The 26,932-nt window shown below is 43.4% G+C and overlaps 1 protein-coding gene across 4 annotated transcripts in view; it reads right to left on the bottom strand.

Annotated features, from left to right (window-relative positions):
• The window catches only part of pcif1 (phosphorylated CTD interacting factor 1), a 198,167-nt gene that overhangs the window by 137,564 nt on the left and 33,671 nt on the right, over positions 1–26,932 (bottom strand). For all 4 annotated transcript variants that reach the window (XM_078236329.1, XM_078236332.1, XM_078236330.1 and 1 more), the window contains exon 3: positions 21,480–21,604. In XM_078236329.1, coding sequence (XP_078092455.1) covers positions 21,480–21,604 — 125 coding nt within the window. The remainder of the gene's footprint in view (positions 1–21,479; positions 21,605–26,932) is intronic.

Raw genomic sequence — 26,932 nt, 5'->3', positions numbered from 1 at the left:
AACCAAGCCAGTCCACCCTGAATCCCATGTGATTTTAGTTTTTGTACCACTCTGCGACCTTGTCAAATGACTTGATTCAGGGTGAAAGGTGGTGTGTGATTGAGACACAATTTATGTTGCATGTAATCACCTGTCTGTAGTTGACCCACAGATATTGGCTTGGTATATTTTGCCTGGTGAAATCCCAACCAATTGCAATGGTGAAAATGACAAGGTTTCAAAGTGAGTACCCACGGGGAAAAAGAAAATGTAAATGTGCACTAGAGCAATCAGCATCTGTGAACAGTAAGAAGTCTCAACACCAGGTTAAAGTCCAACAGGTTTATTTGGAATCACTCACCCGATGAAGGAGCAGCGCTCCGAAAGCTTGAGATGCCAAATAAACCTGTTGGATTTTAACCTGGTGTTGTGAGACTTCTTACTGTGCCCACCCCAGTCCAACGCCGGCATCCCCACATCATAGCATCTGTGAAGAGCAAGGGTAAGTTATGATCTTTCTGATGATTCAGAGCCAATGTTCAGATTTAAAGAAAAGGTGCATGTCCCACATGATAACCTGACTTATTAACCAACCTGCCATAACTTCCAGCATTGTGTCTTTATTTCAGCTTTTTACTTTTTTTATTTTATTGTATGAACCAGAAATAAAAACAAATGTCCTCGAGGACAGAACATAAATTACAATGTCATCAGTGTATCCCAGCTTCAGTCATGAGCTTTACCAATGCAATAGCAAACTGGCAACATTAGTTTAAGACTGAAAAACAGAAGCTATTTAGATAACACAATGAGAAATTGTTCATTTTTGCTAAATCTGTGGGTGCTGGTATGTTGTCCTTACTGAATTGTAAACAAATGACAATAAATTTTGAGGATATTCAGAGCTGAGGAACAAGATTCAAGAAGAAAATTAACACAATAAAACATTGGGTTTAACTTGCTGACGTGCTGTTCAAGTTAGAGTTGCTCCTGTGAAAGTGTAGCATATTAACAGTGCAACAAGGGAAACAAGACAAACAGAAAATGCTGGAAAATCTCTGACAGCATCTGTGGAGAACAGAGCTACTGTATCAAGGCTGGATGACTGAAGGGTCGCCATACTCGAAACGTTAGCTCTGTTCTCTCTCTCCAGATGCTGTCAGACCTGCTGAGACTCCCCAACATTTTCCATTTTTGTTTTAGATGTAGTTTGCTTTTATCTAAGGAAACAAGACATCTGGGACCGGAACAGGTCAAGCCACAAGGTATCTTCTTAACTGATCAGATTTAAGGACTGGGAAATTAACTCACTCCTCAATACTTCTGTTTAAGGGAGTGAATGTAATGTCCCAGTCAGGTACTGAAAGATGAATAAAGAGGGAAAGCAGTTGGATTAAGAGAAACAAAAAGGGAAGGAAAATCTAATTTTAAAAAAAATTCCCTGATAAAATTAACAAACTGAAGTAATTTTTTGTAATAATTAACTTATGGTACCATAAGAAGTTGGAAGCAATTTAAAATGATTACATCATTAAAATGGTCCTTGGTTTGTAATGACAAGACCAAGTGAGCTTAATGGAGAATTGATGGGCAAAAACAACAAGCCCCTAAAATAGCAAAGTGGCTAAGGGTGAATTGCCATTTTTACTAAGATAATGATGAAGCAGCGCAACTCTCAGCAACCTTTGGATACTCACATTTAACCATACTTTTTGCTCCCCAAATTGTACCATTTACCCATAAATAATGGATAGAACCATTACCCTTTCTGGGTTTTTTAAGATTCAGTGATAATTTAATTCAGATCGCAATCAACAGCAAACTTTGGCCTAATTTCAACCCCTTACTTCACCACCCACCATCACAACCCCCTCAATTGTCCATTAGGTGGTATAGCTCTGGCCCCCTGTAGGTGGGATGTTATTAATACTAACTTTCAGAGGTTGAATAGCACCATCTTCAGGAACTGAATGGTACAATAGTCCTTAATGGTGCATTTGCTCCCAAATTGTCTCCAGCAGGTTAGACAAAATGCTCCATTATATCTCACATTCAATGCAAACATTATTTCACAGAAAATAAAACACACTTTACCTGTGCATGTTACACAGCATGCAAGTCAAACACTATTCATCTGACTAAAATGGCTGGAAAACAAGGGATAACTCCCCTGCTCTTCTTTGAAATAGTGCCACAGAATTTTTTATATCCTCTTGAGGGGGCAGAGCAGGCCTCAGTTTAATATCTCATTCAACAGCAGCTCCTCAGTACTGCACTGGAGAGTCAGCCTTGGCAGTTGTGCTCAAGACCTGAGTGCGGCACAACGCGACCACCACCTACCCCTAAGGCAAAAGTGCTCCCAACTGAACCACAGCCGATTCCAGGTGTGAGGAGCAGCCATTTACAGAGAATAGTGGAGGCAAGATTGCCAACACTTACGGAGGTGGCACAGGCAAGGTGCAATTATTTAGAGTGTTGCAATTAAGGAGGGACACATTATGACATCAGAAAATGAACAAATATTAAAACAGGGGCTCCAAGACTAACGCAATAGAGTTTGCAGTATAAAATTGTGTGCCTATTTGTGTTATTTGGGACTGAGTCAGCAGGAAAACCACATGAGAATAAGTGCCCAATGGACACTTCCCCATTTATATTCTATTTCTTTGCCAGCATTTATTATCCACTTATATTTCTCAAGGTGGTGCTGGTAGTAGTTGGTTTGCTAGAAGAGTGGGTGAAAATAGGACCCAGAGACAGTAGCCACCACCTAGAGTGGGCAAATTCAAGTTGATCCAGTCTGTGCCTCCAGAGCAGTTGCCTTAGGTGGGAGTCAGAGACTACTCAAAACTGACCGAAAGGAGAATGAAAAAATAGTGACTTCACAGGAAAACTGTTCATTAGTTGGTAAGAAACTGCTTTTCGGGACTATCTTTAAATTACTGTAAATTAGAAAAGTTTATTTTTAAACAAGTAGCTGTACTTGGATTGAAATGAGAAACACCTGGAATAAGGGTACATCAGGACCAGTAAAATAAAATAAGTAGTCCAAAGTAGAATAAAGTTAACCTATCGAAAGTAAAGTCGAGTTGAATGCATGTCCTGTAATGTGGGCAAAGGTATGGACACCATTGGTGTCCTAGATGACCACATGTACAGGAAGAGCTGTCAGCTGCAGAAAATGGAGATCCGGGTTTCAGAGCTTGAGCAGTGGCTGTAGTCACTGTGGTGCATCTGCGAGGCTCAGAGCTAGCGGATAGCACATTTAGAGAGGTGTTCACACTGCAGCTTAGGAGACTGAAGGCAGAGAGAGAATGAGTGATCACCAGGCAGGCTGGTAGTGCAGGTATCCCCTGGGGTCCTACTCTCAAATCAGCTCTCTCTTTTGGAAGCTGGTGAGGGTGTTGGTTCCTCAGAGAAGTGCAGCTGGAGCTAAGTTTCCGGCTGTACAGGAGGGGAATACTAGTAGTGATAGGGGACTCATTAGTTAGGGGTACAGACATGCATTTCTGTGACCGTGGACATGACTCCAGGACAGTGTACTGGTTAACTCCTTGGTGACGGGATCAAGAATGTCACTGACCAGCTTGGTAGAAAATTAGCAAGCGGGACCTCAAATGCAGTAATCTCTGGTTTGCTACCAGTGCCACGTGAGAGTAAATGCAGAGATAGGAGGATAAGGCAAATCAATGCGTGGCTGGAAAGATGGTGCATGATGGCGGGCTTAGATTCCTGGGACACTGAGCAGGCTCTGGGGATGATGGCACCTGCACAAACCGGACAGTTGCACCCGTACAGAGCTGGGACTCAGTTCCTCGCTAGTTTTGCTAGTGCTGTTGGGAGGGCTTTAAACTAACTCAAAGAAGGGCAGGACTGGGTATTAATTATTCCTGGGTACAGGGTGTTCAGAAAAGATATGAAGGGAAGGAAAGGGGGAGGGGTGGCGGTATTGGTTAAGGAGAGCATTGCAGTGCTGGAGAAAGAGGATGTCCCAGAGGGTTCAGGGAAGAATCAATTTGGCTAGAGCTAAGGGACAAAAAGGTGTTCAATTACATTGCTCGATGTAGTCTACAGACCACCAACTAGTGAGAAGGATATAGAGGAACATATCTGCAGAGAAAGGAGAGAGCAATGCAAAGAATGTAGGTGCAATAGAGTACTTTACCCGAATGTAGACTGGGACAGTGAGAGTGTAAAAGGTAGAGAGGGGCAAAAAGTTCCTAAATTGTGTTCAGGAGAATTTTCTACAGCAGTATGTGTCAAGTCCAACAAGAAAGGATGCACTGTTGGGCCTGGTTCATGGAAATGAGGTGGGCCAAGTAGATCAAGTGTCAATGGGGGATCATTCAGGAGACAGTGGTCATTGTATTGTATAGGATGATGGTGTAAAAGGATAATGGGCAATCTAGAGTGGAAATAATGATCTGGGGGGAGAGCTGACTTCAATGGACAAGAACAGAACTGGGCAGATACACAGGAACAAAACATTGGTGGGAAAACCTTAGCTAAACAATGGGCTCCCTTCAAAAAAAGGAAATGGTTTGGGAAGTCAGGTATATTCCCTCAAAAGACATATAAAGAGTAACAGGGTGGTAAAAGGAGGAGTTGGACCAATTAGAGGTATAAAAGGGAATTTACACACGGAGACAGGGAGCATGGCTGAGATATTAAATGAATACTTTGCATCAGTCTGGGAATATCAGAGTGCACAAAATACTCAGCGAGACAGCTAGCACTAGTATAGAGAATAGTAAGTTAATAGGTGAAATTCGAGTAAGGGGGCAAGTAATGAAGTCTGAATCAGGTTTACTGTGCATGAATGTGAATGCACAGAGAATAGTAAGTAATATTGGAGAGTTACATGTGCAGATTGCCATGTGGTGATAACAGAAATCTGGCTCAAAGGGCAGGACTGGATGTTAATTATTCCTGGGTACAGAGTGTTCAGAAGAGATATGAAGGGAAGGAAAGGGGGAGGAGTGGTGGTATTTGTTAAAGGGAGCATTGCAGTATTGGAGGAATACCCAGGCATAATGACAAACAAGGAAACTCTGTCCCTAGAAGGGTTCAAAATTGATAAGAAGGGTTGAATAGACTGTCAGTATTAAAAGTTAACAAGACATCAGGACCGGATGAGATGCATCCAAGGATATTGAAGGAAGTGGGAATGGAAATTGCAGGGGCACTGGCCATAATCATCCAGTTTTCCCTAGACTCAAGGGAGGTGACAGAGGACTGGAGAATTGCATCGTTGCACCCTTGTTCAAAAGTTATAAGAATCAAAGTCCAGCGATTAGACCAGTCAGTTTAACTGCAGTGGTAGGCAAGGTTCTAGAAACTATTATTCGGAATAGAATTAAGAGTCATAAGGAAAAATGTGGGTTAATTAGGGAGAGCCAGCAGAGATTTCTAAAGGGGAAATCATGTTCAACTAACTTGGAGTTTTTTGTGGAGGTAACAGAGAGGGTTGATGAGTAACATTGTTGATTTTAAAGAGGGATTCAATGCAGTGCCACACACAGACTGGTGAGAAAAGTTATAGCTCATGGAACAAAAGGGACAGTAGCAATGTGGATAAATATTGGCTGGGTGATACAAAGCAGAGAGCAAGTCAATGGATATTTTTCAGGCTGAAGGAAGGTTAGCAGTGGAGTTCCCCTGGGGTCAGTAATGGTGACCCTTGCTTTTCATATATATATATATATATATATATTAGGTAGTAAGAACATGGACATACAATATAAAATAAGGGGTACAATTCTTAAGGGGGTGCAAGAGCAGAGGAACCTGGATGTATATATGCATAGATCATTGACTGTAGGACAAGTGGAAAGAGCAGTTAATAAAGCATACAGTATCCTAGGATTTATTAACAGGGTCATAGAATACAAGAGCAAGGAGGTTATGCTGAACTTATACACGGCACGAAACCTCAGCTGGAGTGTCATATACAGTTCTGGGCACTACACAATAGGAAGGATGTGAATATGTTAGAGTTCGTGCAGACAAGGTTTACAATGGCTCTAGGGATGAGAAACTTCAGTTATGAGGATAGACTGAAGGGGTTGGGATGGTTTTCCTTGGAGGCAAAGCAGCTAAGAAGAGACTGAGGGGTGTTCAAGATCATAACGGGACTGGACAGAGTAGAGAGGGAGAAACTTCCTCTGCTCATAAAAGGATCAAAAATGAGGGGGCAGAGATTAAAGAAGCAAATATGAGAGAGAAAACTTTTTCACACGATGCGTCGTTGGGGTCTGGAATGCACTGCCTGGAAATGCGGTGGAGGGATGTTCAATTGAGGTATTAAAGAGGGCATTCGATGATTACTTAAATAGAAACAGTGCGCAAGGCTTCAGGGAAAAGGCACTAAGTGATAATGCTCATTTGGAGAGCGAATGTAGACACGATGGGCCAAACAGCCTTCTTTGGCGCCATAACAATTCTGCGATTCTTTGAACTGTTACAGTCAGTGTGAAGGGATACTACAATGCAGTTACACATAAGGAATTTTAGAATTGACCCAGCAACAATAGATATGGCCAAGTCATAGATGAAGGGGAATTTGGAAATCATGGCTTTCTCAAGATTATACTGCTCTTGTCCTTCATAATGAAGTTACTATTCAAGTAAACTTAGTAAGATGCTGCAATGTCTTCTGTAGGTTAGACATAACGCAACCACAGGATGCTGGTGATGGAGGGAGTCCCTGTTCAGCCCAGTGGCAAGACCAAATGAGAAAAATACTGTGGGCTCCTTTTCAAATGAATGTTGGACTTAAAGACTAGTTCCTCTGATCTTGTAACATCAGATCCAACAACTGAGCCGTGTATACACACACAAGTTAATGAAGCAAGTACAAGTCTGACAGACATGTCCCCATCCAGCAGCCAATGTTGCCTGGCAGTCAGTATTTGTTCATCATGCAGCTAGGCTGTATAGCCTTCAATGTGAGTGTACCAAGGCTTTCAATTGTAGATTGCAACTGGAATTAGTAAGCTCTTGGAGTACTGACATGCATGAGAACCAATGACAAAGTGCTAAAAAGTTATGCGAAGACTTGGCTTGAGCATAAATATGAAATATGTTGAGGGCAACAGTTGGCAGTTTGTGTTTCAACTAATGTTTTGTAAAAAAAAACTTAATACAATCTTTGGATTTATACACTACACTTAGGACTATGCATCTCAATATTCTAGTAGTTTCCTAAAAACAGATCACGCAATGAGCCTATTTGGTTGGCCATAAGCCAGAGACTCCTATGATTTGGTGGCTGAGACTGGCGGATCAGGCTGTAGAAAGTACTGTTGTGTTAGAGACCATGTCAATATGACAGCCTACAATAGATATCACTGGTAAATTTAGGCTGACATCCCTCAAAGGTTTATAGTATCCTTCGTCCTAAGGTGTGGTGTCTAGAACTGCTCTCAAACTCCTGGTGTGATCTAACCAGGGTTTTGTATAATTGAAACTGGACTTCTAGCCCTTTGTATTTTAGTCCTCTAGACATAAAGGCCAGCATTCCATTAGCCATTTGGATTATTTTCAGTATCCATTCATCACACTTTAATGACCTCTGTAACTACAGCCCCAAGTCTGTATGATCTTCATGATTTCTATTATTTTAGAAAAAAGTCACCTTTCAGTCTGAAGTGGATTACCTCACATTGTTATATTGAATCCATTTCAGTTTTATTCATTCACTGATATCAATATCTCTAAAATGATGTTTTCATTTACACTACTGGCAATGCAACCTATCTTGATAGCATTGGTCACAGAGATGTGGTTCTCGATCTCAAAATCAGTAATAAATGTGGAAAACAGGTGAAACCCGAAAACAGAGACCACCAGTTACATTTCTCACAATTCCTACTTTGTCCCCTGCTGCAATTTACAAACAAGGTCTAATTTTTTTTTTCTTTATTCAGTCATGAGATATGGGCGTTGCTGGCTAAGCCAGCATTTATTGCCCATCCCTAATTGCTCAAGGAGGTGATGAGCTGCCTTCTTAAACACTTCAATCCATGTGGTATAGGTATACCCACGTGCTGTTAGGGAGGGAATTCCAGGATATTGACCCAGCGACAGTGAAGGAATGGTGGGCAATACATTTTCAAGTCAGGAGGAGGTATGACTTAATTACTCATCACCGGATTCCTAGCCCCTGACCTACTCTGGTAGCCACAGTATTTATATGACCAGTTCAGTTGCTGGTCAATGGTAATCCCCAGAATGTTGATAGTGTGGGACTTAATGATGTTAATGCCATTGGATGTCAAGCAGAGATGGTTAGATTCTCTTGTTAGAAATGGTCATTACCTGGAACTTGAACAACATTAATGTTACTTGCCACTTATCAGTCCAAACCTGAATGGTTCCCAAGCCTTGCTGCATGCAGGCACAGACTGCTTCAATATCTGAGGAATCCCAAAACTATTGAACTCTGAAATCATCAGTGAGCATCCCAACTTGTTAAATTACGGTGGAAGGTAGGTCATTGATGAAGCAGCTGAAGATGGTCAAGCAGAGGCTGCCTTATGCTGTTCTGGGGCTGAGATGATTGACCTTGAACTACTACAACTTTTGTGTTCAATATGATTTCAATCAATGGAAAGTATTCCCTCCGATTCTCATGGACTTTGTCTTGGTACATGAATCACAAAAGGCTAGTATGCAGGTACAGAAAGTAATTAGGAAAGTCAATAGAATATCATTTATTCCAAGGGGAACTTAATACAAAAGTAAGGAGGTTTTGCTTCAGTTGTACTGGGCATTGAGAGGCCACATCTGGAGCACTGTGTATAGTATTTGGCTGCTCATTTAAAGGAAAGATGCAAGTGCATTAGCAGTTCAGAGAAGATTTACCAGGATATTATCAGGAATGGGCAGATTAGGAAAAGTTGAACAGGCTAGGCTAGCATACTCTTCTAAACTTCAGTGAATGAGGTGACTTGACTGAAATATATAAGATCCTGAGAGGTCTTCCTCCTGAATATAGAACTCGGGGTCACTTTTGAAACTAAGGATTGCTCATTTAAGTCAGATGAGAATTTTTTCTGAGGGTCGTGAGCCTTTTCCTCAAAAGTATGTTTAAGGCAGAGCTAAATAAATTCTTGATTAACAAGGGGGTGAAATGTTATCAGGTAGGCAGGCATGTGGAGCTGAGCTTAACGAGGTCAGCCATGATCTTATTGAACAGCAGAGCAGGCACAAGGGGCGAAGTGGCGTACTCCTGCTTCTAATTCGTACGTTCATATGTTCAGTTCGCTAGAGCTCTTTGAAATCACTTGGTCAAATGCTGTGTTAAGGACAATCACTCTCAATGCAGTCAGGATGTCAACTCTTTGATTGGGCCAAGGCTGCAATAAGCTCAGGAGTCAAAAGGTCTTGACAGAATGACCATTGGTGAGGTTATTGTTGATAATGTACCACATGATAACAGTCAATGACACCACTTTGTTATGATTTGAGTAGTTGGATGGGGCAGCAATTGACCATTGGACATTCTTAGACCAGGGATTCATGGACAATCTTTTACATGTCAGGCAGATACCAGTGTTGTAGCTGTGCTGGACCAGAGTGGCTAGAGGCACGGCTAGTTCTGGAGCACAAGTCTTCAGTACTGCAATCGGCATGTTGTCAGGGCTCATAGCCTTTGATGTTACCAATGCCACTACAATTTCTTGAAATTACAGGAAGATAATTGAATTGGCTGAATAGTGGCACCTGTGATGCTGGGGGCAGCAAGGGCACAGAATGTACACTGGGTGAGGCACAGTCACCATCACCAAGAGTGGGTCTACGGCACAATTGCTGACCAAACTGGTCGAGTCCTGAAAGATGGATCATCCACTCAGCACTTCTGACTTAGAAGGATTGCAAATGCTTCAGTCTCATCTCATGCACCGACATGTTGGGATTCTCCACCAGAGGATAGGGAGATTTGTGGACCCTTCCCTTCTAGTTAAATTCAACTATGCACCTCGATTCATGACAAAATGTGGCAGGACTGCAAAGCTTTGACCTGATCCATGGGTTGTGATGTTGCTTTGCTCCAGCACAAGCTGTTGCCAATGCTTAGCATGCTCGTAGTCCAGATTGGCACATCAATTTTAGGTACACCTGCTGCATGGAGTGCATCCTCCCATTTAATGATAATGGTTTTGAGGAAGATTTGCAGAGTCATGGGATTACAAGCTGTGGTTGAATACAATTCTGATAGTAGCCTACAGTGCCTTATGGATGCCCAGTTATGAGCTGCTGTATCTGTTCTGAATCTAAAGAAAACAAAAATACTGCAGATGCTGGAAATCTGAAGTAAATAAAGAAAATGCTGGGAAAAAAAACTGTCGGTCTGACAGTATCTGTGGAGAGAAAAACAAAGTTAACATTTCAGGTCGTGACCTTTTATCAGTCTGTATCTATCCCATTTCACTTGGTGGTAGTGCCACACAATACAATGGACAGTATCCTCAGTATGAAGACAGGACTTTGCCTCCACAAGGACCGTGCAGTGATCACTCCTACAAATATTCATGGATAGATACATTTGTGATAGGTAGATTGGTTCCCTTACCACCTGCCACAGACCCAGCCTGGCAGATAGGTCCTTTGGGATTCAGCCAGCTTGGTCAGTAATGGTGCTATGAAGGCACTCTTGGTAATGGATATTCAACTCCCCCACCCAGAGTACATTGTGTCCTTTATACTGTCTGTGTTTCTTCCAAGTGGTGTTCAACATGGAGCATTGATTCATCAGCTGAGGGAAGGAGATGGGTGGTAATCAAACAACAGGAGATTTCTTACCCATGTTTGAACTAATGCCCTGAGACTTTATGGAGTCTAGAGTCAGTGTTGTGAGCTACTAGGGCTATTCTGTCCTGACTGTATAACCACTGTGTCACCACCTCTAATGGGACAGGACATATCCGGGGGTGGTGATAGAAGAGACAGACATTGCAAGATTCAATTCTTTCAGTATGACTGTGTCAAGTTGTTGCTTGATGAGTTTACTGGGACAGCTTCCCACATGTTGGTAAGGAGAACTTGGAGGGTCAATTGGGCAGTTGCTTCCAGTGCCCAGGCCGATACCAACCAGTTTGTCTTTTTCAACTTTTCTGTAGTGACTTGGTACATGTGAGTGGCTTGCTCGGCTATTTCAGAGGACAGTTAAAAGCATCAATCAAATTGCTGTGGGTCTGCAGTCACATACAATACTAAGTAAGGACAGCAGACTTCGAAGAAATGTCAGAATATATTTATAATTAGAGCACTCAACAAAATCTACCTCCAATTCATATTTAGGAAAAGGGTTGCAAAACAAGAATGAACATTAGTGGAACAGTAACTACCATAACGGAGATGTTCTACAGAAGCTTTCAGTGCATTCACAGACCACGCACTGACGTATCAATCTTTCAGTGAAAATGTAAAATCTGAATTAAATAGTCACACTAAAAGCAAATAAAAAGCAAAACCAAAATGAACAGGTTTCTGTTCCAAGTTTATTTACAAGATTGCACTTAAGTGCACAACAGAGCTGGAAATCTACTCGGGAGAAAAACCAATCATATTTTGGCCCCAGGCACAACTCATTAGTACTTGGTTTGATTTATTGTCGCATGTATTAACAGTGAAAAGTATTGTTTCTTACGCGCTATACAGAAAGCATACCGTTCATAGAAAAGGAAACGAGCGTGCAGAATGTAGTGTTAGTCATAGCTAGGGTGTAGAGAAAGATCAACTTAATGCAAGGTAAGTCCATTCAAAAGTCTGACAGCAGCAGGGAAGAAGCTGTTCTCGAGTCGGTTGGTATGTGACCTCAGAGTTTGTATCTTTTTCTTGACGGAAGGTGGTGGAAGAGAGAATGACCGGGGTGCATGGGGTCCTTAATTATGCTGGCTGCTTCGCCGAGGCAGCAGGAAGTGTAGACAGAGCCAATGGATGGGAGGCTGGTTTGTGTGATGGATTGGGCTACATTCACGACCTTTTGCAGTTCCTTGCAGTCTTGAGCAGAGCAGGAGCCATACCAAGCTGTGATACAACCAGAAAGAATGCTTTCTATGATGCACCTGTAACGGTTGGAGTGTGTCGTAGCGGACATGCCAAATTTCCTTAGTCTTCGGAGAAAGTAGAGGCGTTGGTGGGCTTTCTTAACTATAGTGTCGGCATGGGGGGGGGGGGGGGGGGGGGGGGGGGGGGCTCTCTCTCAACCTTTCTACTTCGTGCCCATTGACATAGACAGGGGCATGTTCTCCTTTATGCTTCTTGAAATCGATGACAATCTCCTTCGTTTTGTTGACATTGAGGGAGATTGTCACTGCACCAGTTTACCAGATTATCTATCTCATTCCTGTACTCTTGTCTCGTCATTGTTTGAGATCCAACCCACTACAGTGGTGTCATCAGCAAACTTGAAAACCGAATTGGAGGGGAATTTGGCCACACAGTCTTAGGTGTATAAGGAGTATAGTAGGGGGCTGAGAACACAGCCTTGTGGGGCACCAGTGTTGAGGATGATCGTGGAGGTGGTGTTGTTGCCTATCCTTACTGATTGTGGTCTGAGTGTTAGGAAGTTTAGGATCCAGTCGCAGAGGGAGGTGCAGAGGCCCAGGCCATGGAGCTTGGAGATGAGTTTTGTGAGAATAATGGTGTTGAAGGCTGAGCTGTAGTCAATAAATAGGAGTCTGAAATAGGTGACATAGTATGAAGGCTGACTTTCACTCTACCTGTAGGATGGTGCACTGTGGTGGGGTCACGGCCCAATAGTCTCCTGAACAGAGGTATTTTTTCCTCTGCTGCTTATTCCATTTCCCCTCATGGTCCTAGCTGCATCCATTTTCCCTAGATACAGTTAACATTTGTGGCAGAGTTTTACTGGACTTCATCCCAAGCTCGGGGAACCAAAGATTTGCTGCAGCATTCAACCAATGAGAAATTCTACCTCAGCATTGAACTGCAGTCTTTTAGTTAACAGTTGTCTTCATTTTGCCTCTACCTCCAAAGGTGGAATAAAAATACTAGTCCTCATTATAGTTCAGACATTACTTAAATAGATTTGCATAATGCAATGTTCACAATTCACAGAAATCATCATATCAGAGTGATAAATAGAAAAGATAAAGAATATAAATGACAAGCACGCCCAAATCTGTTTGCATCTTTGCTGGAATTCCACACTGGAATTTCTCCAATCAGTTTTCCTCCTGTCACAGCACCAAACAACTCTTATAGGATGTCATTTGTGACTTTTGATGCGACTGTGACAAAGATGAACTAGCTTTCCTCAACCCATCTGCAGCCTTTGACACAATTAATCGCACCATCCTCTTCCAATGCATCCCCACCATCATCCAGCTGGGCGAGTCTGTTTTCCTCTCGTCCCATAGTTATCTAAATCACAGCCAGAGAATCTGTTTCATTGGCTTTACTTCCTGCTCCCACACCATTATCTCTGGTGTCTCCCAAAAGATCAATCTCAGCTCCCTCCTACACACTGCCCCTCAGCGACATCAGAAAAGACACAGCATCAGTTCTCACATGTACGCTGATGACAACTCTACCTCACCATCACCTCTCTTGATTCCCCCATCTCTAAATTATCAGACTGCTCATCTGATGTCCAATACTGAGTGAACAGCCATTTTCACCAATTGACGACTAGGAAGAGTGATGTTATTGTCTTTCAACCCTACTACAAACTATATTCCCTAGCTACTGACCCCTTTCCTCTCCTTGGCAACTGAGGGTGAACCACACTGCTCACAACCTTGATGAACATTTGACAATAAGGTAAGCTCCTGTCATTTTAAGGCCACACGTTTACCCAACTCCACCCCTCCCTCAGCTCACCCACTATGGAATCTCTCATTGGTGCTTTTGTTACCTGCTACATTTGACTATTACAAAGCACAATTGGACAGCCTCGCACATTCTACCACAGTAAACTTGGTGAGAATTAGAACACAGGCAATCTGCTTATCTCATTTATACCATCATCTTGCACACCAATCAAATCTCCCCTCAATCTCCTTTGTTCCAAATAGGACAACTTTGGGATGACCAAGTCCTGCTGCTACAATCCTCCAAGATATCCAATTCTAGCCCCAAGAATCCCCGATTTTAAAATTGCTTCCACCACTGGTGGTGGTGTCTTCAGTAGCCGAGGCCCTAAACTCTGAATTCATTTCCTCAACTTCTCCCCACTCTTTCCTCCATCAAGACGTTCCTTAAAACATTCCTCTCTGGCTGTACTTAGCATTTAAGATAGTCACCACTTTTAAGAACTCTTTAAAGTTCTTCCTCACAGAAACCCTAAATGTGTCCCCTGGTCCTTGTCCCATCAGCCAATGGGAACAGGTTTCTTTGCCTATCTATACCCATCATCTTGGACACCAATCAAATCTCCCCTCAATCTCCTTTGTTCCAAATAGGACAACCCTAACTTCTCCAGCCTAACCTTGGAGATAATAATCACTCATGCCAAGAACCATTCAGGTAAAGCTCCTCTGCAACTTCGCAAAGACCTTCATATCCTTCCTAAAGTGTGGTGACCAGAATTAGAGGCAATATTCTAGTTGCAGCCTATAAAACTTCTACATAGCTTACCTGTTTTTATACTCAATACTTCTATTTAAAAAAACCCCAAGACTCCACATTTTGCTAACTACTCTCTCAATATGTTACCTTCAACAAGCTATACACATGAACACCCAAGTCCCTTTGTTCCTGCGAACTCTTTAGAACGGCACCATCCACCTATAAATGCCTCTCCCTACCCCTTTTGCCAAAATGCATCACCTCACTTTTTTATATTACATTCCATCTGCCAATGCCAATTTTGCAACCTCTGTAATATTGCAGTCGATCAGTGTGCATTATCCTCATTGTTTGCCACATTTCCCAAGTTTGGTATCATTGTCAAACACCATCTTCTTCATCACCTTCTTTGTTACTTTATTCAAATATTTAATTAGAATAGTGAAGCACGATTTGCCTTTGAGAAATCTGTGCTGGCTCTCCTGAATCAATTCAAACCTCTCCAAGTGCCAATTAATTTTTTTCACCTGATTATCTCAATCTTATCACCACTGTTGTTAAAGAGACTGGCATGTAGTTACTCGGAATGCCCTCACACCCTTTCGGGAACAGAGGCATCACATTTTCTACTCTGCAATCCACTGGTACCTCCCCCATGATGATGATGGGTATAGATGTGATAGGCAAAGAAAAGCTGTTCCCATTGGCTGATGGGACAAGGACCAGGGGACACATTTAAGGCTTTGGGCAAGAGGTGCAGCGAGCTGTGAGGAAGAATCTTAGAGAGTTAAGAGTGGTGACTACCTTAAACTCTAACTACATCTAGTCAAGACTGGCAAATTAAATAAGCCCTTCTGTTATCTCCACTCACTTCCTTTACCAATCCGCAATACAAGCCAGCCGGACCAGGCAATTCATCCACTCAGAGCATAGCCAGCCTTTCTACTAAACCCTTTCTGATCAATTTTCACTTCATCCATTACCTCCATCATCTTTGTTTGTGATATTTTGTCAGAATCCTCATGGAGGAGTGGACCAGGGCACTGGTGGGGAGGAGAGAAATGTATTTCATGGTGGAATCATACTTGAGTTGATGGATCTTGGTCCACTCCTTCCACGTGAAGGAGCATTTCAGTACCTCCTTCAATTTAGAGTGATAGAGGTTTACAGCATGGAAACAGGCCCTTCAGCCCAACTTGTCCATGCCGTCCCTTTTTTTTTTAAAGCCCTAAGCTATTCCCAATTGCCTGCGTTTGGCCCATATCCCTCTATACCCATCTTACCCATGTAACTGTCTAAACGTTTTTTAAAAGACAAAATTGTACCATCCTCTACCACTATCTCTAAACTTGCTCTACTGTATTCACTGCTCCCAATGCGGTCTCCTCTACACTGGGGAGACCAAACACAGATTGGGTACCACTTTGCAGAACATCTTCTCTCCGTCCACAAGCATTCCTGTCACGTGCCATTTTAAGTCAACACCATGCTCCACATATCTGTGCTAGGCCTGTTGCAATGCTCCAGTGCAGCCCAAAGCAAATTGGAGAAACAACACATTATCCAATTAGGCACATTACAGCTTAGAATCATAGAATCCCTACAGTGCAGAAGGAGGCCATTTGGCCCATCAAGTCTGCACCGACCAAAATCCCACCCAGACCCTGTAACCCCGCATATTTAACCTGCTAATCCCCCTGACACTAAGGGATAATTTATCATGGCCAATCAACCTAACCCACACATCTTTGAATTGTGGGAGGAAACCAGAGCATCTGGAAGAAACCCACGCAGGTATGGGGAGAATGTGCAAACTCCACACAGGCAGTGACCCGAGGCTGGAATTGAACCCAGCTCCCTGGGGCTGAGAGGCAGCAGTGCTAACCACTGCGCTACCGTGCCGCCCTGGACTCATTGATTTCAACAACTTTAGACTGTAAATTTTCTCCTCCATCTTGACCCCTTTTTTGTCCCCCCCACCAACCATCTCACCTATTCTCCTGAACACATTTCCCAAATTCCTCCCCTCCTTATCCTTTCAAACCCCAGTATTACTACCCTTTTGTTCTTGCACATATAATTTCCCTGCAGATTTGCTTCCCCTCCTCTCACTATTGAGGCTTAAAAAATACAGAATCACAGAATCTTTACAGTGCAGAAGGAGGTTACTCAGCCCATCAAGTCTGCACTGGCTCTCTGAAAAAACATTCTACCCAGTCCCATTCCCCTCCCTTACCTCCATAACCTCAATCAAACCTGCTTCTACCAATCTCTCAGCATTCCAGTCTTCAACCACTCTGGGTGAAAGAATTTTTCATCACATTTACTTCTTTTGCCAATTATTTTGAATCTACGTCCTCTAGTTCTTGATGCTCTCTTGAATGGGAACAGTTTCTCACTATTTACCCTGTTCATATCCCTCAGGATCTTGAATATCTCTATCAAGTCTCCTGTCAGCTTTCTTTTCTCCAAGGAACCCAACCTCTCCAATCTATCCTCATAGTTACAGATCTTTACTCCTGGAATCATTATTGTGAATCTCCTCTGTATTCTTTCCAATGTCTTCTCATCCTCAAGTATGGAGGTCTCCAGGTGAGAGCTAACTAGTGTCTTATTCAACTTCAACATGACCTCCTTCCATTTGTACTCAGTGCCCCCATTAATAAAACCTAGGACACCATATGCTTTATTAACTGTTCTCTCAACCTGCCCTGCCACCTTCACTTAGAACCCTCTGTTCCTAAGCCGCCTTTAGAGTTTCTCCCTTTATTTTATACCATCTCTTCATATTCTGCCAAAATGAATCATTTCACATTTCTCTGCATTGAGCTTCATTTGCCACTTGTCATTTTGAAGTTCAAGACTATCCTCACCAGTTGACAATGTTTCCAATCTTCATATCAGCAAATTTTGAAATCATGCCCTGCACACCACAGTCTAGGTTATTAACATATCAGGAAGATCAAGGGTCCCAACACTGACCCATAGAACTCCACGACAAACCTTCCCCCAATCTGAAAAAAATACATCACTACTTCCAGTTTCCTACCACTCAGCTAATTTCTTATTCAAGTGCCTACTTTCCCTTTTATTCCATGAGCTAGAATTTTGCTCACGTTTATTATGTGGTACTGTATCAAATGCCTTTGAAAATCCATATACATCACACCAAGTGTTGTTCTTATCAACCTTTTCTGTTGGCTCAAAAAACCTCCAAAACATTAAACATGATTTTCCCCTAATTAATCCATACTGGCTTTCCATAATTATCCTGCATTTGTCTAAATGACTTTTGATTTTGCCCTGAACTAATTTCTCGAAGTTTCCCTACCACTAAAGTCAAACTGACTGGTCTGTAGTTGCCGGCATTATCCTTGAATACCTTTTTGAACAAAGAGTTCAACGGTGCATTCACCATTCTCTGGCACTATCCGTGTTTAAGGGAGACTGGAAGATTATCACGAATGCCTCTGCAATTTCCATTCTCACTTCCCTCAGTCCACTTGGATGCATCTCATCCGACCCTGATACCAGATAAACTTTTAAGATAACCTTTCATGTTTTACCCCTCAATTGTAAATTCCTTGAATGTACCAGTTACCTCCTCCTCACTCTGCCTGGATCGCATCTTCCTTTGTAAAGACAGCTGCAAAGTACCCGTTTAATACCTTCAGTATTTCTCCTACCTCTACATGCAAGTCCCCTTTTTATCCCTAATCAGCCCTACTCTTTTTACCACCCTTTTATTACTTATAATAATATAACTAATATAACCAGCGGCACAGTGGTTAGCACTGCTGCTTTACAGCGCCAGGGACCTGGGTTCAATTCTGGCCTCGGGTCACTGCCTGAGTGGAGTTTGCACATTCCCCCCATGTCTGCGTGGGTTTCCTCCTGGTACTCCAGTTTCCTCCCATGTGCAGGTTAGGTTGATTGGCCATGATAAATTGACCCTAGTGTCAGGGGATTAGCAGGGTAAGTATGTGGGGTTACATGAATAGGGCCTCGGTGGGATTATGGTTGGTGCCGACTCGATGGGCCGAATTGCCTCCTTCTACACTGTCGGTTTCTATGATTCTATACGCTATGAGAAGTCCTTGGGATTCTCTTATGTTCACTGCCAGACTATTTTCATTCTCCCTCCTTGCTCTTTTGATTAATTTTTTCACTTCCCCTCTGGTCTTCTATATTCAGCCTGATTCTCCATTATATTGTCTAGTATGTTTTGGATACATCTCTTCAAGAAAATAGTGCCTTCAATACCATCTGTTTGAAGGTGGCCCATTGTCCAGCTGCCATTCGATTCCAACTCACTCGACTCAGACATGTTCTCATCTCAAAGTTGGCTTTCCCCAATTAATTCTCCCTGCTCTGGTTTGCTCCTTGTCCTTTTCCATTACCAACCTAAATCTTACTGTACAATGGTCACTGTCTAACTGATATACTTGGGCCAACTCAATGCCCAGAACCAGGTCCAACAGCGTCTGCCCTCGCGTTGGACTGGAAAGATACTGCTGCAAGAAAATTATCTTGAACACATTCCAGGAACTTTTGTCCCTTTGCACGATTCCTATCCCAATCTATATTTGGGAAAGTGAAATTCCCCCATTATAGTTACTGTTGCACGTGGTGGACCATTACATCAGCATGAGGTTTGGTTTTTATGTCCAAACAGCTTTCGTGTGATTCACCGAATAATTAACTTACCAGTGGAATACTAGCACCATGTAAAAAGTAAAGGTAAAAATCACTGTAGTCCGAGATGATTGAGAATCACCACACTTCAGGCAAGGGGCAAGGCTGAGAACGTGGGCCTTCAAGAATAACCTCAGCCGGTACAGGAATTGAACCCGCGCTGTTGGCATCACAAACTAACTGTCCAGCCAACTGAGTTAAACCAACTCCCCATAGTGTCTTTATTATTAGCTACATTTTGTTGCGATAATGGTATAGAACACGCAGTTAAACCCATTCCTTGTGAAATCAATAGCAACTGTTGGAAATCAAAGGCTTTCCCTGCCAAGAAGTTAAATGATCTACACAGAAACAATTCCAGGATATGCACTGTAGCAAATATCAAGCTAACCAGTCAAAATGCATTGACCAAGGCCAACTTAACCAAGGAGGCACAGGCTTTACATCTGTCCCAATTCCATTCTGACAGTGGTATAGTAACCTGTCTGAACACAAGAAAAAAACTACTATTTCCAGTTACTGACTTGTATGTTTTGAAAGACCCTCTGGAAAGAACAGAATGAAACGGAGGGCAACTGCGATACCCGAGAAAGCTCAGAGCTATTCTGTAATTTTAGCCTCATCACGTTATTCAGTCTGTAAGATACCAGTATTAGTAACTAACATTTTTAAAAAGAAAAACAACGTGAATTTATTTAGCTCATTGCATGACCACCAGGCTTGAGCAGCCATTCATCCAGTTCAATACAGGACAACCCAGTTCAATCCTGCCCACAGGACAAACAGCAATGGGATATTGACCAGATCATCTGTTTTTATGACATTGATTGACAGATCATTATTGGCTAGGACATTGTGGATAGCTTCCCTGCTCTTCTTCAAAGTGATGCCATAGAATCTCTTACATCTGTTCTGGGACCCTTGCTGTTTGTCATTTTCATAAATGACTTGGAGGAAGTGGAGGGATGGGTTGGTAAGTTTGCCGACGACACGAAGGTTGGTGGGGTTGTGGATAGTCTGGAGGGATGTCAGAAGTTACAGAGGGACATAGATAGGATGCAAGACTGGGCGGAGAAGTGGCAGATGGACTTCAACCCAGATAAATGCATAGTGGTCCATTTTGGTAGGTCAAATGGGATGATGGAGTACAATATAAAGGGAAAGACTCTTAGTACGGTAGAGGATCAGAAGGGTCTTGGGGGTCCGGGTCCATAGGACTCTAAAATCGGCCCCGCAGGTGGAGGTGGTGGTTAAGAAGGTGTACGGTGTGCTGGCCTTTATAAATCGAGGGATTGAGTTTAGGAGTCCGGGGATAATGATGCAGTTATACAAGACCCTCGTCAGACCCCACTTGGAGTACTGTGCTCAGTTCTGGTCGCCTCATTACAGGAAGGATGTGGAAAAGATTGAAAGGGTGCAGAGGAGATTTACAAGGATGTTGCCTGGATTGAGTGGCATTCCTCATGAGGATAGGCTGAGGGAGCTCGGTCTTTTCTCCTTGGAGACATGTAGGATGAGAGGAGACCTAATAGAGGTATATAAGATGTTGAGAGGCATAGATCGGGTGGACTCTCAGACGCTTTTTCCCAGGGCGGAAATGGCTGCTACGAGAGGACACAGGTTTAAGGTGCTGGGGGTAGGTACAGGGGAGATGTTAGGGGGAAGTTTTTCATACAGGGTGATGGGCGAGTGAAATCGGCTGCCGTCAGTGGTGGTGGAAGCAAACTCAATAGGGTCTTTTAAGAGACTCCTGGATGAGTACATGGGACTTAATAGAATGGAGGGTTATAGGTAGGCCTAAGAGGTAGGGATATGTTCGGCACAACTTGTGGGGCCGAAGGGCCTGTTTTGTGCTGTAGTTTTCTATGTTTCTATCTACCCAAGCAGTCAGATGGGACCTCATTTTAATTTCTCATCCAAAACACTGCATCTCCATAAGTGCAACATTGCCTCAGGACTGCAGTGAAGTGTCAACCTTGATTTTATACCCAAGGTCTGGAATGGGACTTCAGCCTGGAACCTTGTGACTCAGAGGTGCAAGTGCTACCAACTGAACCATGACTGACAATACCAATTTTTATAAATGCCTGGGAGATAGTTTTCTGACACAGAGGTAGAGAATGTTTCTGATCCAATGTTCACTGAAAACAGAATACTTTTTGTATTAGCACCACCCACTGTAGTTTGAAGCAAAACAGGAAGAGATAATTAGTTTGACTGATAGATTCAAGACCTGCAGGCTAGCTAGAGAAAGTTTGATTACTCACAATGATGTCATGCTGTCCAAACACAGGCATTTCCCAGAGAGATTGGTTGGTGAATTTGTTGAAGTAATATGGCCTGTTCTCTCTCCTACTCCAACATTTCGACCATCCTGCTTGAACCAGCTCATCTGAAAATCACAACAAAAATTTATTTAAACCAAAGCAGAGTTAACAGACACCTGCATGCTGCCAATGACACATGAACATCACTAGATGACTGTCAGGTGAAATTTGTCTCAACTATAGCTCAGTCAAAATCAAGGCAAGGCAATATGGCTTTATGATGTGAGCTCCAAACTATGTAAGCTCAGTTAGCTCAGCTGGCTGGACAGCTAATTTGTGATGCAGAGCAACACCAACAGCATGGGTTCAATTTCTGTCATGATGCGGAGATGCCGGCGTTGGACTGGGGTAAACACAGTAAGAGTTTTAACAACACCAGGTTAAAGTCCAACAGGTTTATTTGGTAGCAAATGCCATTAGCTTTCGGAGCGCTGCTCCTTCGTCAGATGGAGTGGATATCCAGTCAAAAGGCTGAAAAGGCTAAAATTACCATAGTCCAGAAGACAATAGACTGCTTTCCCCCCAAAGGGAAGAGCTGAATGATGGCGATTGATTGGGTCATCATACCTCAGGCAAGGTTGAGAGGGTGGACCTCCTAAATAACTGCAGCCAGTATGAGTATTAAACCTGTGCTGTCGGTACCACTTGGTATCACAAACCAGCTGTCCAGCCAACTAAACTAACCAACCCTCCTCACAAACAGTGAGGGTCTTTCAAGGTTCAGGAACAACCTCCATTTACATCGCATTCACAGGGAAAAATCATCAAGAATTCCTAAATACATTCCTTGCAATCAGTGGATTTGGCCATTACCATGGGCTATGTAGGTGTTAGATTTGGAGGTAGGTGAGTACTTTGGTAACAGTGACCACAATTTGATTACGTTTACCTTAGCAATGGAAAAGGACAGATATATACCAAAGGGCAAGAGTTACAGCTGGGGCAAAGGAAATTATGATGCGATTAGGCGAGGTGGAGGAGTGGCATTGTTAATCAAGGATAGTTTAACGGCTGCGGAAAGGCACTTCGAGGGGGATCTGCACACTGAGGAAATATGGGCTGAGGTTAGAAATAGGAAAGGAGCGGTCACGTTGTTAGGAGTTTACTATAGGCCCCCAAATAGTAATAGAGATGTGGAGGAAGAAATTGCTAAGCAGATTATGGATAGGTGTGGGGGTCACAGGGTAGTTGTCATGGGGGACTTTAACTTTCCAAATATTGATTGGAGCCTTTGTAGGTCAAATAGTTCAGATGGGGCAGTTTTTGTGCAGTGTGTGCAGGAGGGTTTCCTGACACAATATGTGGATAGGCCGACAAGAGGTGAGGCCACATTGGATTTGGTACTGGGAAATGAACCGGGCCAAGTGTTAGATTTGGTTGTGGGAGAGCACTTTGGAGATAGTGACCACAATTCGGTGTCTTTTGTTATTGCAATGGAGAGGGATAGGGCCGTACGGCAGGGCAAGGTTTACAATTGGGGGGGGGGGGGGGGGGGGGGGGGAGGTAATTATGATGCGATTAGGCAAGAATTAGGGGGCATAAGTTGGGAACAGAAACTGTCAGAGAAAGGAACTAATGAAAAGTGGAACTTTTTCAAGGAACAAATACTGGATGTCCTTGATAGGTATGTCCCTGTCAGGCAGGGAGGAAATGGCCGAGTGAGGGAACCATGGTTCACGAAAGAGGTGGAATGTCTTGTGAAAAGGAAGAGGGAAGCTTATGTAGGGATGAGGAAACAAGGTTCAGATGGCTCAATTGAGGGTTACAAGTTAGCAAGAAATGAGCTGAAAAAGGGGCTTAGGAGAGCTAGGAGGGGACACGAGAAGTCCTTGGCGGGTCGGATCAAGGAAAACCCCCAAGGCTTTTTACTCTTATGTGAGGAATAAAAGAATGACCAGGGTGAGGTTAGGGCCGGTCAAGGACAGTAGTGGGAACTTGTGTATGGAGTCAGTCGAGATAGGCGAGGTGATGAATGAATACTTTTCTTCAGTGTTCACCAAGGAGAGGGGCCATGTTTTTGAGGAAGAGAAGGTGTTACAGGCTAATAGGCTGGAGGAAATAGATGTTCGGAGGGAGGATGTCCTGGCAGTTTTGAATAAACTGAAGGTCGATAAGTCCCCTGGGCCCGATGAAATGTATCCTAGGATTCTTTGGGAGGCAAGGGATGAGATTGCAGAGCCTTTGGCTTTGATCTTTGGGTCCTCGCTGTCCACGGGGATGGTGCCAGAAGACTGGAGAATGGCGAATGTTGTTCCTCTGTTTAAGAAAGGGAATAGAAATGACCTTGGTAATTATAGACCGGTTAGTCTTACTTCGGTGGTTGGTAAATTGATGGAAAAGGTCCTTAGAGATGGGATTTACGACCATTTAGAAAGATGCGGATTAATCCGGGATAGTCAGCACAGATTCGTGAAGGGCAAGTCGTGCCTCACAAATTTGATTGAATTTTTTGAGGAGGTAACTAAGTGTGTTGATGAAGGTAGGGCAGTTGATGTCATATACATGGATTTTAGGAAGGCGTTTGATAAGGTCCCCCATGGTCGGCTTATGATGAAACTGAGGTGTGGGATAGAGGGAAAGTTGGCCGATTGGATAGGTAACTGGCTGTCTGATCGAAGACAGAGGGTGGTGGTCGATGGAAAATTTTCAGATTGTAGGCAGGTTGCTAGCGGAGTGCCGCAGGGATCAGTGCTTGGTCCTCTGCTCTTTGTGATTTTTATTAATGACTTAGAGGAGGGGGCTGAAGGGTGGATCAGTAAATTTGCTGATGACACCAAGATTGGTGGAGTAGTGGATGAGGTGGAGGGCTGTTGTAGGCTGCAAAGAGACATAGATAGGATGCAAAGCTGGGCTGAAAAATGGCAAATGGAGTTTAACCCTGATAAATGTGAGGTGATTCATTTTGGTAGGACTAATTTAAATGTGGATTACAGGGTCAAAGGTAGGGTTCTGAAGACTGTGGAGGAACAGAGAGATCTTGGGGTTCATATCCACAGATCTCTAAAGGTTGCCACTCAAGTGGATAGAGCTGTGAAGAAGGCCTATAGTGTGTTAGCTTTTATTAACAGGGGGTTGGAATTTAAGAGCCATGGGGTTATGCTGCAACTGTACAGGACCTTGGTGAGACCACATTTGGAATATTGTGTGCAGTTCTGGTCACCTCACTATAAGAAGGATGTGGAAGCGGTGGAAAGAGTGCAGAGGAGATTTACCAGGATGCTGCCTGGTTTAGAGGGTAGGTCTTATGAGGAAAGGTTGAGGGAGCTAGGGCTGTTCTCTCTGGAGCGGAGGAGGCTGAGGGGAGACTTAATAGAGGTTTATAAAATGATGAAGGGGATAGATAGAGTGAACGTTCAAAGACTATTTCCTCGGGTGGATGGAGCTATTACAAGGGGGCATAACTATAGGGTTCGTGGTGGGAGATACAGGAAGGATATCAGAGGTAGGTTCTTTACGCAGAGAGTGGTTGGGGTGTGGAATGGACTGCCTGCAGTGATAGTGGAGTCAGACACTTTAGGAACATTTAAGCGGTTATTGGATAGGCACATGGAGCACACCAGGATGATAGGGAGTGGGATAGCTTGATCTTGGTTTCAGATAAAGCTCGGCACAACATCGTGGGCCGAAGGGCCTGTTCTGTGCTGTACTGTTCTATGTTCTATGTCCTATGTTTAGCTGGCATATGTTGGGGAAGGAAACTGCAGGGGATGGGCACAATTGTAATGTGGAACCTGTTCAAGGAACGGCTACTACGCGTCCTCGATAAATATGTACCTGTCAGGCGGGGAGGCATTCGGCCTCGGATATTCGGGTAAGCGTTCTCCAAGGCGGCCTTCGCGACACACGGCGGCGCAGATTCGCTGAGCAGAAACTGATAGCCAAGTTCCGCACACACTAGGACTGCCTAAACGGGGATATTGGGTTCATGTCACACTATCTGTAACCCCCACAGTTGTCTGGACCTGCAGAGTTTCACTGGCTGTCTTGTCTGGAGACAATACACAGCTTTTTAGCCTGTCTTGATGCTCTCTCCACTCACGTTGTTTTGTTTCTTAAAGACTTGATTAGCTGTAAGTATTCGCATTCCAACCATTATTCATGTAAATTGAGTCTGTGTCTTTATAAGCTCTGTTTGTGAACAGAATTCCCACTCACCTGAAGAAGGGGCTTGGAGCTCCGAAAGCTTGTGTGGCTTTTGCTACCAAATAAACCTGTTGGACTTTAACCTGGTGTTGTTAAACTTCTTACTAGTCTGCACCAACCATAATCCCACCGAGGCCCTATTCATGTAACTTCTTACTAGGCAGGGAGGAAGCAGACGTGTGAGGGAACCGTGGTTTACTAAGGAGGCTGATTCTCTTGTGAAGAGGAAGAAGACTTATGTTAAGATGAGACGTGAAGGCTCAGTTAGGGCTCTTGAGAGTTACAGGTTAGCCAGGAAGGACCTAAAGAAAGAGTTAAGAAGAGCCAGGAGGGGATATGAGAAGTCTTTGGCAGGTAGGATCAAGGAAAACCCTAAAGCTTTCTATAGGTATGTCAGGATTAAATGAATGACTAGGGTAAGATTAGGGCCAGTCAAGGACAGTAGTGGGAAGTTGTGCGTGGAGTCTGAGGAGATTGGAGAGGCACTAAATGAATATTTTTCGTCGGTATTCACACTGGAGAGGGACAGTGTTGTTGAGGGGAGTACTGAGATGCAGGCTGTTGGACTGGATGGGATTGAGGTTCATAAGGAGGTGGTGTTAGCAATTCTGGAAAGGGTAAAAATAGATAAGTCCCCTGGGCCGGATGGGATTTATCCTAGGATTCTCTGGGAGGCTAGAGAGGAGATTGCAGAGCCTTTGGCTTTGATCTTTGTGTCGCCATTGTCTACAGGAACAGTGCCAGAAGACTGGAGGATAGCAAATGTTGTCCCCTTGTTCAAGAGCGGGAGTAGGGACAACCCTGGTAATTATAGACCGGAGAGCCTTACTTCTGTCGTGGGCAAAGTATTGGAAAGGATAAGAGATAGGATTTATAATCACCTAGAAAGGAATAATTTGATTAGGGATAGTCAGCACGGTTTTGTGAAGGGTAGGTTGTGCCTCACAAACCTTATTGAGTTCTTTGAGAAGGTGACCAAAGAGGTGGATGAGGGTAAAGCGGTTGATGTGGTGTATATGGATTTCAGCAAAGCGTTTGATAAGGTTCCCCATGGTAAGCTATTGCAGAAAATACGGACACATGGGATTGAGGGTGATTTAGTGGTTTGGACAAGGAATTGGCTAGCTGTAAGAAAACAGAGGGTGGTGGTTGATGGGAAATATTCATCCTGGAGTTCAGTTACTAGTGGTGTACCGCAAGGATCTGTTTTGGGGCCACTACTGTTTGTAATTTTTATTAATGACCTGGAT

Source organism: Mustelus asterias, chromosome 20 (genome assembly GCF_964213995.1).
Source record: "Mustelus asterias chromosome 20, sMusAst1.hap1.1, whole genome shotgun sequence".
Taxonomy (NCBI): domain Eukaryota; kingdom Metazoa; phylum Chordata; class Chondrichthyes; order Carcharhiniformes; family Triakidae; genus Mustelus; species Mustelus asterias.
The sequence above is the reverse complement of the archived record's forward strand: the minus strand, read 5'-3'. Positions and strand labels throughout refer to the sequence as shown.